At 44.0% G+C, this 16,515-nt stretch overlaps 1 protein-coding gene across 11 annotated transcripts in view; it reads left to right on the top strand.

Annotated features, from left to right (window-relative positions):
- The window catches only part of PKHD1 (PKHD1 ciliary IPT domain containing fibrocystin/polyductin), an 800,857-nt gene that overhangs the window by 86,198 nt on the left and 698,144 nt on the right, over positions 1-16,515 (top strand). For all 11 annotated transcript variants that reach the window (XR_004538726.1, XR_004538727.1, XM_033936724.1 and 8 more), the window contains 4 exons: positions 6,755-6,819; positions 11,261-11,300; positions 12,356-12,426; positions 13,165-13,266. Coding sequence is in view for 9 of the 11 variants with exons in the window: in XM_033936724.1 (XP_033792615.1) it covers positions 6,755-6,819; positions 11,261-11,300; positions 12,356-12,426; positions 13,165-13,266 (278 nt within the window). In the remaining 2 variants the exon portion in view is untranslated. The remainder of the gene's footprint in view (positions 1-6,754; positions 6,820-11,260; positions 11,301-12,355; positions 12,427-13,164; positions 13,267-16,515) is intronic.

Genomic DNA, 16,515 nt, shown 5'->3' with positions numbered 1-16,515 from the left:
GTTCGAGATCCCCTTCTTTATCATTCCTAGCATTCTGTTCGCCCTTTTCACCGCCGCCGCACATTGCGCGGACGGTTTCATCGACTTGTTGATCAGAACTCCCAAGTCCCTTTCGTGGGAGGTCTCTCCAAGTACCGCCCCAGACATCCTATATTTGTGCAGGAGATTTTTGTTACTGACATGCATTACTTTACACTTATCCATGTTGAACCTCATCTGCCATGTTGATGTCCATTCCTCGAGCCTGATTATGTCATGTTGCAGATCTTCGCAATCCCCCTGCGACTTCACTACTCTGAATAACTTCGTATCGTCCACGAATTTATTTACCTCGCTCATTGTACCTATGTCCAGATCGTTTATAAAGATGTTGAAGAGCACGGGTCCAAGCACCCAGCCCTGTGGCATTCCACTGGTGACGCTCTTCCAGTCCGAGTATTGTCCATTTACCCCCACTCTCTGTTTCCTATGCTCCAGCCAGTTTTTAATCCACGTGAGTATTTCACCCTCAATTCCATGACTCGCAATTTTTCAAAGTAGTCGTTCATGCGGAACCTTGTCGAACGCCTTCTGAAAGTCCCAATATACAATGTCGACTGGGTCGCCCTTGTCTATCTGCCTGTTTACTCCCTCGAAGAAGTGCAGCAAGTTTGTCAAACAAGATCTGCATTTGCTGAAACCATGCTGGCTGGTCCTCATCAGCCCATGTCCGTCAAGGTGATCAATGATGCAGTCCTTTATGAGTGCCTCTACCATCTTTCCCAGTACCGAGGTCAGACTCACTGGTCTGTAGTTTCACGGGTCTCCCCTCAAACCTTTTTTGAAGATCGGCGTAACATTCGCCACCTTCCAGTCCTCCGGAATCTTTCCCGATACGATTGACAGATTGGCTATTAGTTGAAGCAGTTCAGCTATGGTCCCTTTCAGTTCCTTGATGACCCTCGGATGGATGCCATCCGGTCCCAGGGATTTATCGCTCTTAAGCCTATCAATCATCCTGCATACCTCTTCTAGACTGACCGTTAACCCTGTCAGTTTCTCGTTTTCACTCCCAGCATATAGCCTAATGGGTTACGGTATGCTGTGTATATCCTCTTCAGTAAATACAGATGCAAAAATCGTGTTCAGTCTGTCAGCGATTGCTTTGTTCTCCTTTAGCGTTCCCTTTATTCCTTGGTCATCCAATGGTCCCACCGCTTCCTTTGCAGGTCGTTTCCCTTTAATTTATCGAAAGAATGGCTTGAAGTTTTTCGCCTCCTTGGCTATTTTCTCCTCATAGTTTCTTTTGGCCCCTTTTACTGCCTTATGGCACTTGCGTTGATGCTGTTTGTGCTTATTCCAGTTTTCATTAGTTTTTGATCTTTTCCATTCCTTAAATGAGTTTTTTTTGTCTCTGATCGCTTCCTTTACCTCTACAGTGAGCCAAGCTGGTTCTTTATTCTTTTTCCTCTTTGATCCCTTGTTGATACGCGGTATATATAGATTTTGCGCCTCGGTGACCGTATCCTTAAAAAGAGACCAAGCTTGCTCTAGCATCTTTTCAGTGTTCATCCTCTTCTTAATCTTCTTCCCCACCATGAGTCTCATCCCTTCCTAATTCCCTTTTTGGAAGTTTAGCACCGTGGCCATCGTTCTGTACCGATGTTTCTCCCCTGTTTCCAGGTTGAAGCGGATCATATTGTGATCGCTGTTTCCCAAGGTCCCTTCTACTTCTACATCTTTTGCCAATCCTCGCAATCCATTTAGAATTAGGTCCAGAATTGCGTTTCCTCTCGTGTTTTCCTCTAATACTGTGCAAAATATAAAGACAGTAGATGTAAATTTGAAAAAACTGATACATAACAATCACCACTTTACAAATTAACAAATAAAAATAAAACAAATAATGAGAAATAAGAAAATACCATTTTATTGGACTAATCCCTGTAAGCTCGGTCCCCATCCCCGCAAACCACCTGATTCCATCCACACAAGCCTTGAATTGTTTTATATTGAACTTATTATAGTAAAGTATAAAAAAGAAACAATATTCTGTACAATTGTCAATTTATAAATCAGCGTCTTCTTCCCACTCTCTCTTCCCCATTTCCCTTCAGCGTCCTCAGCCCACTCTCTCTCCACTTTCCTTCAGCGCACGCACATATATATCATTTTCATTCATAGAAATTAAAGTCTAAATAATGCCAGTCACATAACAAAACATGATTTTACAAAAATAATACCCTGCACAGTCAAGCCTGCAAGGATTGCTAGATGTCTTTCAGCAGCTCCCCTCCCTCCCTTCCCCTTACCTTCGTGGCCAAGTCAAAATGATCTACCAACAATAAAATTTTAAAAACACAAAGCACACTGTAAACAGAGAAAATGTTAATTATCATTTATATTCCGTGGGTTTTCAAAGAGGTCAAGGCAGATGACTTTATGCAATGTCACCTCAGTAACAACTATTCAAAAATAGACAAATATACTCCCTCCCTTTTTACTAAACCGCGATAGCGGTTTTTTGCGCAGGGAGCTGCACTGAATGCCCCACGCTGCTCTCGATGCTCATAGGCTCCCTGTGCTAAAAACCACTATTGTGGTTTAGTAAAAGGGGGCCATAGTGCAAAATATAGACAGCATATATAAATTCTCAAAACGGACACATTTTGATCACTAAATTGAAAATAAAATCATTTTTTCTACCTTTGTTTGGTAATTTCATCAGTCTCTGGTTGCACTTTATTATTCTGACTGTGCATCCAATATTTCTTCCCTTCTTTCAGCCTCCTGTATGCTTCCTCTACTCCAGACCTCATTCCCTCCCCAAACTTTTTCTTTATTTCACCCTGCCCCCTTCTTTCTTTCTCTCTCCATGCCCCCTTTATTTCTGTATGTCTGTCTCTCTCTCTCTCTCTTCATGCCCCATTTCTTTCTTTGTTTCACCCTGCCCCCTTCTTTCTTTCTCTCTCTCTCCATGCCCCAATTCTTTCTCTATGTCTGTCTTTCTCTCTCTCTCTGTGCCCCATTTCTTTCACCCTGCCCTCTTCTTTCTTTCTCTCTCCATGCCCCCTTTCTTTCTCTGTCTGTCTTTCTCTCTCTCTCCGTGCCCCATTTCTTTCTTTCTTTCACTTTGCCCCCTTCTTTCTTTCTCTCTCCATGCTCCCTTTCTTTCTGTATGTCTGTCTTTCTCTCTCTCTCTCTCTCTCTCTCCGTGCCCCATTTCTTTCTTTCTTTCTCTCTCCATGCCCCCTTTTTTTCCTCTATGTCTGTCTCTCTCTCTCTCCATGCCCCATTTCTTTCTTTCTTTCACCCTGCCCCCTTCTTTCTTTCTCTCTCCATGCCCCAATTCTTTCTCTATGTCTGTCTTTCTCTCTCTCTCTCTGTGCCCCATTTCTTTCACCCTGCCCCCTTCTTTCTTTCTCTCTCCATGCCCCCTTTCTTTCTCTATCTGTCTTTCTCTCTCTCCATGCCCCATTTTTTTCTTTTTCTTTGTTTCACCCTGCCCCCTTTCTGTCTCCCTGCCCTCCCCCATGCCACCGACATTGGGAAGCATGCTGCTGCCACCGCCACCGGGGAAAGGCTGCCACTGCCGCCATCGGGAACAGGCCGGTGCCGAGTTCTCCCTCCCTGCTTTTCTTCCCCGTGGGGCCAACCAACTCTCGCCGCCCGACGTCAATTCTAATGTCAGAGAGGACGTTCCGGGCCAGCCAGTTCTTTCAGGAGGGCTGTACTATAAATGTTTTACTTTTGCTGCTGCGTCAAGCAACTTCTTCCATTCCTAGAACCTCAGGATTCTGAATTCTTTCCATTCAGTACAAAAACAACAAAAGCAGTTTCTTTTTAAAATATGCCCTTGACATTAGCAAGAAGGTTTCTGAGCACATCATTGCCCCTAACATTCAAAAACATCACTCAGGGCTCTGTTAAAGCACAGGATTTACAAAGTCCTCCTATCTTTCAGCCTTTACTACTTCCTGAATACCCCATTTCTTTGAAGGGTTTGTAACCCTAGGCAAAAGCCTGGATGTGGTCCAAACACAGGGTCTTGTCAACTCCTGCAAGCGGTAAGTGTTCTAAAAACCTTTACCACTTTGTTACTGCGAATAAATAGTTAAAACCCAAGTTGCTTTCTTTGAGCTTTAAAAAACACTGCAGGGCTCTTCCTCCCAGAATTGTTCTGCTGTTTAGAACCTGCCCAACCCCAACCCTTGTCTAGAACCCGCCCAACCTCCTCCCCCTCAGAATTTTCTACAGCTGCATTCCTAGAAGTATCCTCTTCCACAACTCAGTCCTTTATACCAGACTCCAGCCAGGGCTTAGCAGCTGCTTAATAAGAAAAGGAAAAAGAAAGAAATCCTTTTATTCTCAAAATCCTAGCAGAGTAATCAGGATTTTCTCTTGCAGTATCATGCAGACTCTTCCAGAGTCTTTAATCTTTCTCCCAAGCAGATTCCCAACTCTTCTTAAGATGGAGTGAAACTTACCCCCTCTTTTTTTTTTCTTTATTGATTTTCAAGTAGTAACAGTGCAATACATATGAATCTGAATGTATAACAAAATCGCGAACAGCACTTTGAACTTACAAATATTCGAAAGTAATCTTTTCCCCCCAACCCCTTTACTTAATCAATAATATAAATGCAATCATTCTTCCAATAACCCACTCTTATTTAAAGCAGTAATACATTCCCACCCTGGATGTGTAAGGAAATCAGACAAAAATTAAAGAGAAATGACAACTACATAGAAGCAATAAAAGATGCTAGCAGTTTTTAAACGCAGAGAGCCGCGCTTCTCCCAACACTCATAGGAACTCTATGAGCATTGGGAGCAGCGTGGGCCATTCAGTGCGGCTCTCTGCGCTAAAAACAGCTAGCAGGGGATAGTATGCTTTTTGTTTTAAACACCTCAGTTGTGCATTGAGCTCTGTACTTAGGTTTCCATGGGAGTGTCTTCCATAAGTTCCCCATTACATTCCATATGCTCCTTTTGAGGACATGTCCGGGGGTCCAGACGGCTTTTCAAAACCCAGCACTTTGTCCAGGTTTTGAAAAGCCTCCTCAAATCACGTCGGGCAGGGAGGGCCTCCCTGTCCGACGCAATGTGCAGACAAGAGTAGGCAGAGGGCTAGGGTGGGACTAGGGGTGGGATTAAGGCGAGGATGGGGGTGGATCTAGGGCAGGGGTAGGGAACTCCGGTCCTTGAGAGCCATATTCCAGTTGGGTTTTCAGGATTTCCCCAATGAATATGCGTGAGATCTATTTGCATGCACTGCTTTCAATGCATATTCAATGGGGAAATCCTGAAAACCCAACTGGAATACGGCTCTCGAGGACCGGAGTTCCCTACCCCTGATCTAGGGGGTCCAGATTTTCCGATTGAAAAATCTGGCCACCCTTTTCATATTCCTCCTCTGTTTCAGAGTCCTGAACCTCCTGCTCTTGCTGATATGGTAACTAAGGACAAATAACATCAAGTTTAGAAAGGTAGCTGTATTGCTGAGGTCTCTATTCTTTATCTTTGGTCCTGGTCCCATGTGGCTTGGCTGGAAGCTGTTCCTGCTTTGCTCTGCTCTGAAAGGCTGGGATAATTAAGACGAGGGCCAAGTGGCTGCTGGTTTCTAATTGGTCAGCGCTCACCAGTGAGTTAGTTGGCTGCCTTCATCTTTTTACCTAATGTTTTCCATGGGTTTCAATTCAGGACTGCACTGTTTCATTTTGCTAGCCTGAGTTAAACTTGAATGCCTTGCTGTTTCCCTTGCAGGTGGTTTCTAAGAAACTAGGACTCATCTTTGTTTATCTTCTTTTCTAGCAGTTGTCTAGGCTTAGGAACAAGCCTAACCCAGTCAGCGTTTGACACTTCTGACAATTAAATAAATAAACTATATATATATATATATATATATATATATATATATATATATATATATATATATATATATATATATATATATATATATATATATACTGTACAGTATACACACACACACCGGTCCTTTTCCCTTAGGCTTTTTATATGCTCACAATAAGGGCCATACCTGTAAGATTCTGTAAATAAGACAGTTGATTTGTAGCAATAAGTTCCTTGCAGTCATTCCGTTACATATCTAATCATTGCTCCACATGCATGGACTCAGAGGCATAGCGAGAACATAAGAATAGCCTTCCTGGGTCAGACCAATGGTCCATCGAGCCCAGTAGCCCGTTCTCATGATGGCCAATCGAGGTCACTAGAACCTGGCCAAAACCCAAGGAGTAGCAACATTCCATACAGAATCCCAGAGAGTAACAAGATTCTAGAATCCCAAGGAGTAGCAACATTCCATGCTACCGATCCAAGGCAAGCAGAGGCTTCCCCCATGTCTTAATAACAGACTATGGACTTTTCCTCCAGGAATTTGGAATTTGTCCAAATCTTTCTTAAAACCAGCTATGCTATCTGCTTTTACCACAACCTCGGGCAAGGCGTTCCAGAGCTTTAACTATTATTCCAGACTTAGTTGTTCTTCTGTTGTCACTTCCTGGGCATGGGGCCAGGAAATGATGTCAGAGAGACAGCCAAGGCTGGCGCAAACAGCAGATAGGAACTACAGTTCACTGCTGGCGAAGATAAGAGATGTGTGGGCGGAGTGGAAGCGAGGTGCTGGCGCCTCCGCTAAGAGTTACATGGGGAGGGGCAGTGTTGAGGGCGCAGGGAAGAGTGTGGGGCCTAACATATCTGTAATGTTGTTTTCATTCACCTTTTCAAAACTTATAAAATTCTCTATTAACAGATACCCTGTCCAAATGGACCGTGGGCACGGAACACTTCAGTGCTGTGTAGAAGGCAACCACATTGGTCAGTACAAGTAACAAGAGTGCTCATCATTGTTGTTTCTCTTATTTTAGCAGGAAAGGGACACATTATCTTCAGGGATCTACCCAGCTCTGCTTCTGCTCTGGTTATATATTCAAAGGTTTATTTTCTAAGCTGAGCTAACATTTTGTAATTACTGCATGGTAATTGTCAAAATTATCACATGGGAACTGCAAAACCTCTGTGTTAATGGTTGGCAGTGTTCCCAGTAGTTTCCTATTCTGTTAACACCACTTCAAGAATGTTTAATTCTTGAAGTGGTGTTAACTGTGCAACCTTATCTGCAGTGTGAACAGTTGACATTCAGTAGCTACCTCTGTGTTAATATTAAGTTGCTGTCACCCATTCCACACATTTTCTGCATTAAGGGGTGGGGGTGGAGATTGGGGCTGATATGCCACCTTTTTGGTAGTTTTACCACCATACTCAATAATGTTTACATATAAGTTATTCAAGCATTTTCCCTATCTATCAATGTGAGCTCACACTTTATCTAATGTACCTGGGGCAGTGGAGATTTAAGTGACTTGTTCAGTCACAAGGAGCAGCATAGGGTTTGAGCCCACAACCTCAGCATACTGAGGCTGTAGTTCTAACCACTACACCACACTCTCCTCAAATGTGGTAAGTTATCAAGTGTTACCTTTAAGATTAATTTACCAGTAACCTGGGTTAATAGTAACTAGGTCTCATTGCATAAAATGGGACCTGTGCTAAGTTAGCTTGATTTAATGGTAAAACAACCCATCTTAACAGTAGCCCACATTGATAATTTCCCCCCTAAATATTAGCTCACATTAACTGTTATCACAAAGGCTAATGTAGTGAAAACCATTCCAGTTCACAGTAAAGCTGGCAGATGGATGAAACCTAATCAGTGATATTACTTTCAGGGTTGCCACAGAATGAAGGTATGATTCTGGTAAAAGCAGGACTTTAAAATTTTTCTTATGAAGTAAGATCAAACTGGAAAAAAAGCAGTTTAGGAAAAAAAAAAGGGAGGGGGGGCAGGCTGCATTGAGGGGCTGGCCTGGTGGCTGCAGTGGCAAGTGCCATGTATTGCGAGGAACAATGGGCTCAGTCCCCATGCTTGGTCCTCCACCCCCCCCCCACCCCCCGGCAAGCTAGGGACAGATAAACAGAACCCATAACCCCTGGGTTAGAGGCATCTCAGACCTCACTCAAGGATGACACCCTGGTGGATACATTCTTAGCCCATGTTTGCAGTGCATTCTGGTAGATTGGCCGTGGCCTTGGGACATTATTGAAAATAACCGATTAGGTATACATGCTAAGGAAGTAGGGATAGTTGCAAATTAAGGCTGAGCTCCAGATCTCAACCTCTTGGAAGCTGTCATATCAAATCAATCAATCAGCATTAGAACACCAGAAAACAAGATGTACTTCCTTTATGTCCCTTTAAAGGACAGCTTGAAGCAACATTCCCTCTAAGCTGGGTGGGAGTCTTCCACCAGTAGTTCCCTAGCTCTCATGACTAAAAGCATGATATTAAAGTACCATACTCCATTAACAGGAAACAGGGCAGGCTAAAGCAATTTTGGTGCCCTTCCTCAAACTTAAGGTTACCATATGGCTCCAGAAAAAGGAGGTCGGATCGAAACATCCGGGTTTTACTTCCATTGAAAGCACTGGAAGTAAAACCTGGATGTCTCAATCCATCCTCCTTTTTCTGGAGCCATATGATAACTCTACCCCAGGGGTGGGCAACTCTGATCCTCGAGGGCCAGAATCCAGTTGGGGTTTCAGGATTTCCCCAATGACTATGCATGAGATCTATTTGCATGCACTGCTTTCAATGCATAGTCATTGGGGAAATCCTGAAAACCCGACTGGATTCAGGCTCTCGAGGACTGGAGTTGCCAACCCCTGCCCTACCGCAACCCATTTGATCACTCCTTTCTACTACAATGATAGCCTGTTGTTTGTACTCTTGCTGATGTGCTCTCCGGCATGTACGATATGGCCAGCTCTGCTGCAGGTTTAAATGCAAGGACAGAAGAATCTAGTTTCACATTTAAATCTGCAGCAGCGCTAGGTCAGGTGGCCGTACAGAAAAGAGGGCGCAGAGGTGAGAGCAGAACATGCTGTCCTAGATGTGAAAGATGAGCCCATGAAGCAGAGTTTTGACACCCTTCGGCTTTGGCACTCCTGAGCCAGTGCCTCATCTGACTTATGCCTTAAGCCAGCCCTGGCAGGACTACTAGCAGAGGCCTCCACTGCTTAGAGGCAGCAGTGTGCCTGAGATATATTAGGTACAGAAGGATTTCCCCGGGGGCTGAACATTCCAGTTTATTGGAAGGAGATTTTGCTATCTTACAGGTGAAAGGTTTGCAAACTCTCTTACCTTTACATACACTATTAGAATTTGACTGTTTAATTTATAACATTTTATTGAAGGAAATAATTAAATATAATATAATACAAATAGATTTCATTTCAAATAGATTCACAATTATAATATTTACATACATATTTCTATCATTCCTTCAAAATATATTTCCATATGACCCAAATCAACCCCCCTACAACCCCCACCTCCCTTCCCCCTTCTCCCCTCCTATTCACATTGTATCGAAGTAATTAATAAAACTATAATACAAAATGAGGAGAGGGCGCCACCTCCCCAGGTGCCGCTCACCCTCGCAACGCCACTGCATACAGTTTATATACATATGTGGATACATATATACATACATATGAACCAATATTCTGCATACTGTATTGTTTCTAATAGCCCTCTCACCTGCTTCAGCATCAAAATACCCTATAAATTTCATCTTAAAGCCAAATTTAGATTTTCCCCACTAATAGCCCACCCCCTGGAATTTATAGTAATTGGCATAGATTTTCCCCATTCCTCCCCTTCTGCGACATTTGGATCTCTCTTCTTACCTCTTCGTACAATTATGATACTGGGTTGGTGCAGGGCCTCAAGTATGCGCAAATGCTCCATAACTGTGAGAAGAGTTAAGATCTGGACATCATGGGGGATTGGGGGTGGAGGATGGAGGAGAGCAATGCTGGTTACTGGGGTAACAATGATGCCTCCATTAGTAGCCCACTCTAGACTCCAGAAAACCCATTCTGCCTGATATTTAGGGCTATTTAACTGGCCAGGAATGGCTCCTGGATGGTTAAATGGTGCTAAGCCGACCAAGCGCTAATATTCGGTGCAAGATGGCCACTGAAAATTAGAGCTTAGAGGATAGTGGATAGCCAACTCTTTTGCGCAACTTAGCCTGTTATCTGCAACATTTAAAGCAGTGGCTGGCTAAGATCAGCTATTTAAGCAACCTATCTTTGGCTGCTAAAATGTTAGCCAGTTAGGGCTGAATATCGCATAGCCAGCTCACTTTTTAGTGGCCCCTGGATATTCATTGACAGTCACCAGAAATGGCTGTGCATTGAATATCCAGGCTCAGCGCAACTGAGGGAGTTAGCCTGGCTAATTCCCGCGGTCTAAATATTAGCTCCAGAGTTTCTAATAATAGCCCAGGCGTTCATTAAAAAGAATACGGTAAGTGCTATTCTATAAATACATGTGTATCTTTAAATAGCGTCTGTTTTACAGGTAGACATTTACATGGGTGGGATTCACACTTGCGCACATAACTTATGGAATGCTACGTCATTTATGTGTTTCTAATATTTAGGTACACACATTTATGCCAGCTGTATGGCTGACGTAAGTAGTCAAACCTAACTTATATGTGCATATTTTCACTATTATGCAGATATTCTATACAGAAAAGTAGACCCCCTACGTTCTTTTGCAGAATAAACTCCTACCAGATGTCCCATTATAGACCTACACCCTTTGTTCTTACCTTACACAAGTTCAGTTTTGAAAAATATGCTCTGAAAACCACGTGATAGCTTGTGTGCTAATTTAGTTTAGATAATTGAACCCCATGGAATTTGCACCAGTTTTGATGATCACTGCTGGAATAGTATATGCTATGAATCTTTACTAATGAGTGATGGCCTCATGATAAAGCATTACACTTAGGATTGCTTCTCTACATTTCCTTCCTCTGTCTTTGATAACAAACATAATAACATAAGAATAGCCTTACTGGGTCAGACCAACAGTCCATCAAGCCTTGTAGCACATTCTCACAGTGGCCAATCCAGATCACTAGTGCCTGGCCAAAGCCCAAAGAGTTGCAACATTCCATGCTACCGATCCAGGGCAAGAAATGGCTTCCCCCATGTCTTTCTCAATAACTGACTATGGACTTTTCCTCCAGGAAATTGTCCAAACCTTTCTTAAAACCAGCTACACTATCTGCTCTTACCATAACCTCTGGCAAGGAAAATATTTTACCGCTTTTATAAATGTTATATAATAATAATAATGAGTAATTATTTTGTGCTAATTCTGATCTTTCCTTTATGGCAGGTTCACAGAATGTTAGCTTTTCAATTTTTAACAAGGGAAGGTAAGTTTCTTGTATGAAATCAGTGTCAATAAATGCCATTCCTAGCTAAAAGCCTTGGGCCATTAACTGGTAGGGTCCATATTCTGCTGCAGTAATTTCCAAGCATAGGCACCAAGCTTCCTGCTCTTTTCCACCACAGTCTGCAATTGGGATTTGGGAAAGGGGACTTGTATACTGCCTTTTTGTGGTTTTAGCATTCAAGGCTGACGTTCAAAGTGGTGGGCACTGGAGGGTTGAGTGACTTCCCCAGGGTCACAAGGAGTAGCACTGGGATTTGATCTCACAACCTCTGGGTACAGAGGCAGCAGCTCTGCCAGCAATAGAAATGCTACAGATAGGACTCCTCTGACCATTCCTGGTGCCTTCCCTTTGTTGTGTCTTACCTTCAGGAAGTTGCATCAGTAGAGGGAGGCCTGTCTGCAATACATTTAGAGGTTCACAGATAGAAAGGAAAGACACCAGAACAGCAGTGGGATGGGAGAGAGAGAGAAAGAGAGAGAGAGAGAGAGAGAGAGAGAGAGAGAGAGAGAGAGAGAGAGAGAGAGAGAGAGAGAGAGAGAGATGCCAGACCTGGTGGGGGGAAAGGAGAGATGCCAGACCTGTAGTGGAAGAGGGAGGGAGGGATGCCAGAACCATGAAAAGGAGGGAGAGATATCAGACAGCAAGGGGAAAATGATGCTGGGGTAGGGATGCAGGAGGAGGTGAAGGGAGGGTAAGAAGCTAGATGTAGAGAGGTACAGGGATAGGGACCCAGAGAAGAGATGATGGATGTGTTGTCAGAAGGAAGCCAAGGCCAGCATGAGCACCAAGTGGAAGATGCTGCTCCCGCCGGCAAACATTTCAAGAGATACGTGAGGGGAGGGGAGTGCTCAAGCAGCGGGAAGAGGCACTCAAGGGTCAGGAAAGAGCAGGGGGTGCATGATGCGGTGATGCCGGACACCATTGCCCCAGTTGCCAATCTCCCCAGCTACACCACAGACCCCATCGTTCAGTGTTAGCCAACCAACGCACTGAACTAGAGCCAAACTGAACTCCACTGTTCTCTTTTGTTACAGATCCATTGTGAGCAAAGATGCTTGGCTTATCAGTGCTAAACAGGAATTGTTTTTATATCAAACTCATCCAGGTACGATGTACACTCAATTATCCACTGTATGTTATCACATTTAAATATTTGTATTAAAAATCCTCATAGAAAGTTTTGGAAGTGATTTTGGGGTCCTTCTCTCACCACCACCATCCTGTAAAATGGGGGCATCCGATACCTAGAGTGTTTGAAGATATACCACTAGGGATCAGATGACTAAATAAGGCAACGCCTCCCTAGCGATGCTCCCCACACACTGGTAGAAGTCAGTTGCTGCCATTTTACAAGACAGTGGCAATGAAAAAAGGATGGCCTTGCGAAATAGGTTTTAGTCTGGACAGACCCAACCAATCAGGTAAATATTAGGGGTTCAGGATCTCTAGTTTAGTGCATGGGAAGTGAAAGTTATCCTAAGCACATGTGTTAGAATAGTATACACTAGAACAAAAGCTGCAAATGCAAATAATTCCTATGGGCTTCGTCACATTTGCCATGCTGGGAATCACTACCATGGCTTTGTAAAAGGAGCTCTTACCCCCTCTTCTACCAAGGTGTGGTAACCGATTAGCACACGCTAATTGCTTACGTGTCCATAGACTAACATGCATGCATTAGTGTTTAGCGGGCGCTAAGTTGATTGACATGCGATAATCGGTTAGCGCACCTTAGTAAAAGAGGGCCTTAGTGCATCAAGCTCACAGTTTGATTGCATTGAGCCTGCCTGATATCTCTATTGTCATCTTGTTTTTGTTTCATATGCTGATTTTTGTTTTCCAGATATAATCTCTGTCTTTCCTGTTTCTGGTAGTCTACAAGGAGGGACTGATATCATTATCAAAGGGGATTTCTTTCTCCATTCTGCAAAGGTTACCGTTGCAGGTGAGAATTTTCATTCCATCCTTGAAACAGATGTATCATCCTATTAACTTTTTTTTTTTTTCTAAATACCTATACCTGTACATAGGATGCAGCATGACAATAGTAATGATTAATTAAATTTGTTCACATTAAGCTCAAATTATTTATTAACCAACACCATAGTGCATAGTGAAAGTTGTACTCAAACTAACTAACTAAATACCACGGGAACTTCAGAATGGCAGCTGGGTCGCAAGACTTACGTTGGCTGGATTCCGCATTAGACCCATTGGTATTTTTTCTGGTGAAACTTATTTTATAATATTTTCTTCTTTTGTTTTATAATATTTTTCTTTTTCTTCTTAGTTTACTTTTAATCTTTTTACTTTTACTTTATCTTATATCTTATACTGCTAAATACATTTCAAATTGTGAAGCATGTACTTAGCTTGCTTTGCAGCTACACCCCTCCGACGTGATATCTCGTTTCAAAACTTTCATCAGGGATGAGGTGAGTATGAAAGCACGCTGCAAGGCCAAGCCCACAATTACTAAATGAACAAAAACTCGCTGAGTACAAAAAACAAACCAGTACAAAAAGCTAGCAAGTATAAAAAACTATTATACGTCAACCTGTGGCAAAATGAACTGTTTACTTTATTAAAATTTGAATACTTGGATGTACGTAAGGGTGGCCCTGGTCCCTGGCGGAAATTTCAGATAATTTGGGCCCCTGTATTTGAAGGTCTGTCCCATAGAGCCAGAAGTTCTCTCCTGAACTTTTGACACTGGAGTGCTGGGGTGAGGGGCGGTGGGTTTGGGGTCTGGGTTGGGTGGATCTACTGGATGGAGGGGGTGTTTGGGTCTTTTGGGCCTCCGTGAAGGATTAACATGGAGGTATTTGCGTTGTCTGCTGTTGACTTTGTACTGTTGTTCTGTTTGGCGTGTATGTTTGTAATATAAAAGTTTTCAATAAAAAAACCAAAACAACTATTATACTAGTTTTGAAGCCACTCACCGGTTAGACGCTGACTGATCCTTGTGCTGCAAAATCATCATTCTATCAATTGAAAATCACCACGGCGTCTCTCTCACTACTTGTAAAAGGAACCGCCCCCAAATCATCATGTGCTCAAGCAAACAGGTGAGCAGGATGTGCAATAGAATCCCTTACCAAAGAGAACCCTGGGCTTGCCCCAAAGTAGAGAGAAAAATACTGAAAGACGCTTTCTACCAAAACAACAAGGGAGAGTTATTTATAAAAAAGCCAATTAGAAAACTTGTTAGGCAAGAGGCCCAGATCATGCTGGCATGCAGCGCTGGGTACTTAATCAGCAACTGCTAGCCAATCCGCTTCCTCACTCAAACCTTCAGGAGCGACGGAGTTTGTTTCAAAAATCCACCTTAGTTCTCTCAAAGCTAAAAGTCTATCGATATCACTTCCCTCCCACCCTACATCAATGACTTCAATAATCCTTCAGCGGAGGTCATGTAAATTATGTTTTAATAACTGCCAGTGTCTAACCAGCAGGGCATTCTCTTTCACTGTGTGCACTCTGGACTTATGCTCATTGAGTCTCACTTTGACTGGTCTACTCGTGCGCCTAGTGTAAATTTTATTGCAAAGGCAGTGCATCATATAAATAACTCCCGCACTGTTACAGTTAGAGTTGTTATGGAGTATATTTTGCCGGTAATTGTATGAATCCAGCTTGTACCTGTCATTGCATAAGGGCACCATTGGCAAGTACTGCAAGTGGTATGGCTGCCTATAAAATTTTTAACTTGATTACCAGGCTTTATCATTTCTCCTATAGTTTTGGTGCTGCAGTAAAATATCATTAGCTTGTCGTCTAAACCACAGTTCTTCAACCGCCGGTCCACAGGAAATTTTTGCCGGTCCGCGCAGGGCCGGCAAGATTGACTCACTTCAACTTCCTGCCGGTCCTCGCAGGGCCGGCAAGATCAACATCTGAAACGTGCGCTGGACTGGAGAGATCTTGGGGAGCCTCCGACAGTGGCTTTCTCCCCTCTCTGCAGCTCTCCTTTACTTCCCAGCGCAGCGATTCAAGAAGGCAGCCTCGGGGCTTTTGCTGAGTCGCGGCTGCCTCTGATGATGCAACTTCCTCTTTCCTCAGAGGCGGCGTGACCCAACAAAGGACCCGAGGCTGCCTTCGTGAATCCCTGCGCTGGGAAATAAGAAGAGCTGCTGGGAGGGGAGAAAAACACTATCAGAGTCTGGGAAGCTGCTGGGCAGGGGAAAAAGGGACAGCTGCTACTGGAGAGGGAGAAGGAGAGATGCTGCAGGGAGGGGAGGAGGGAAATGAATCTGGGAAGCTGCTGGGCAAGGGAAAAAAAGGGACAGCTGCTACTGGAGAGGGAGAAGGAGAGATGCTGCTGGGAGGAGAGAAGGGAAATGAATCTGGGAAGCTGCTGGGCAAGGAAAAAAATGGACAGCTGCTACTGGAGAGGGAGAAGGAGAGATGCTGCTAGGAGGAGAGAAGGGAAATGAATCTGGGAAGCTGCTGGGCAAGGGAAAAAAAGGGACAGCTGCTACTGGAGAGGGAGAAGGAGAGATGCTTCTGGGAGGGGAGGAGGGAAAGGAATCTGGGAAGCTGCTGGACAGGGAAAAAAAGGGACAGCTGCTACTGGAGAGGAAGAAGGAGAAATACTGCTGGGAGGGGAGGAGGGAAATGAATCTGGGAAGCTGCTGGGCAAGGAAAAAAAGGGACAGCTGCTACTGGAGAGGGAGAAGGAGAGATGCTTCTGGGAGGGGAGGAGGGAAAGGAATCTGGGAAGCTGCTGGGCAGGGAAAAAAAGGGACAGCTGCTACTGGAGAGGGAGAAGGAGAGATGCTGCTAGGAGGAGAGAAGGGAAATGAATCTGTGAAGCTGCTGGGCAAGGGAAAAAAAGGGACAGCTGCTACTGGAGAGGGAGAAGGAGAGATGCTGCTGGGAGGGGAGGAGGGAAATGAATCTGGGAAACTGCTGGGCAAGGAAAAAAAGGGACAGCTGCTACTGGAGAGGGAGAAGGAGAGATGCTGCTGGGAGGAGAGAAGGGAAATGAAGCTGCTGGGCAAAGAAAAAATGGACAGCTGCTACTGGAGAGGGAGGAGAGATGGTGCTAGGAGGAGAGAAGGGAAATGAATCTGGGAAGCTGCTGGGCAAGGGAAAAAAGGGACAGCTGCTACTGGAGAGGGAGAAGGAGAGATGCTTCTGGGAGGGGAGGAGGGAAAGGAATCTGGGAAGCTGCTGGGCAGGGAAAAAAGGG

Source organism: Geotrypetes seraphini, chromosome 3 (assembly GCF_902459505.1).
Source record: "Geotrypetes seraphini chromosome 3, aGeoSer1.1, whole genome shotgun sequence".
NCBI lineage: Eukaryota > Metazoa > Chordata > Amphibia > Gymnophiona > Dermophiidae > Geotrypetes > Geotrypetes seraphini.
Note: the sequence above shows the minus strand (reverse complement) of the source record. Positions and strands in the feature narration are given on the sequence as shown.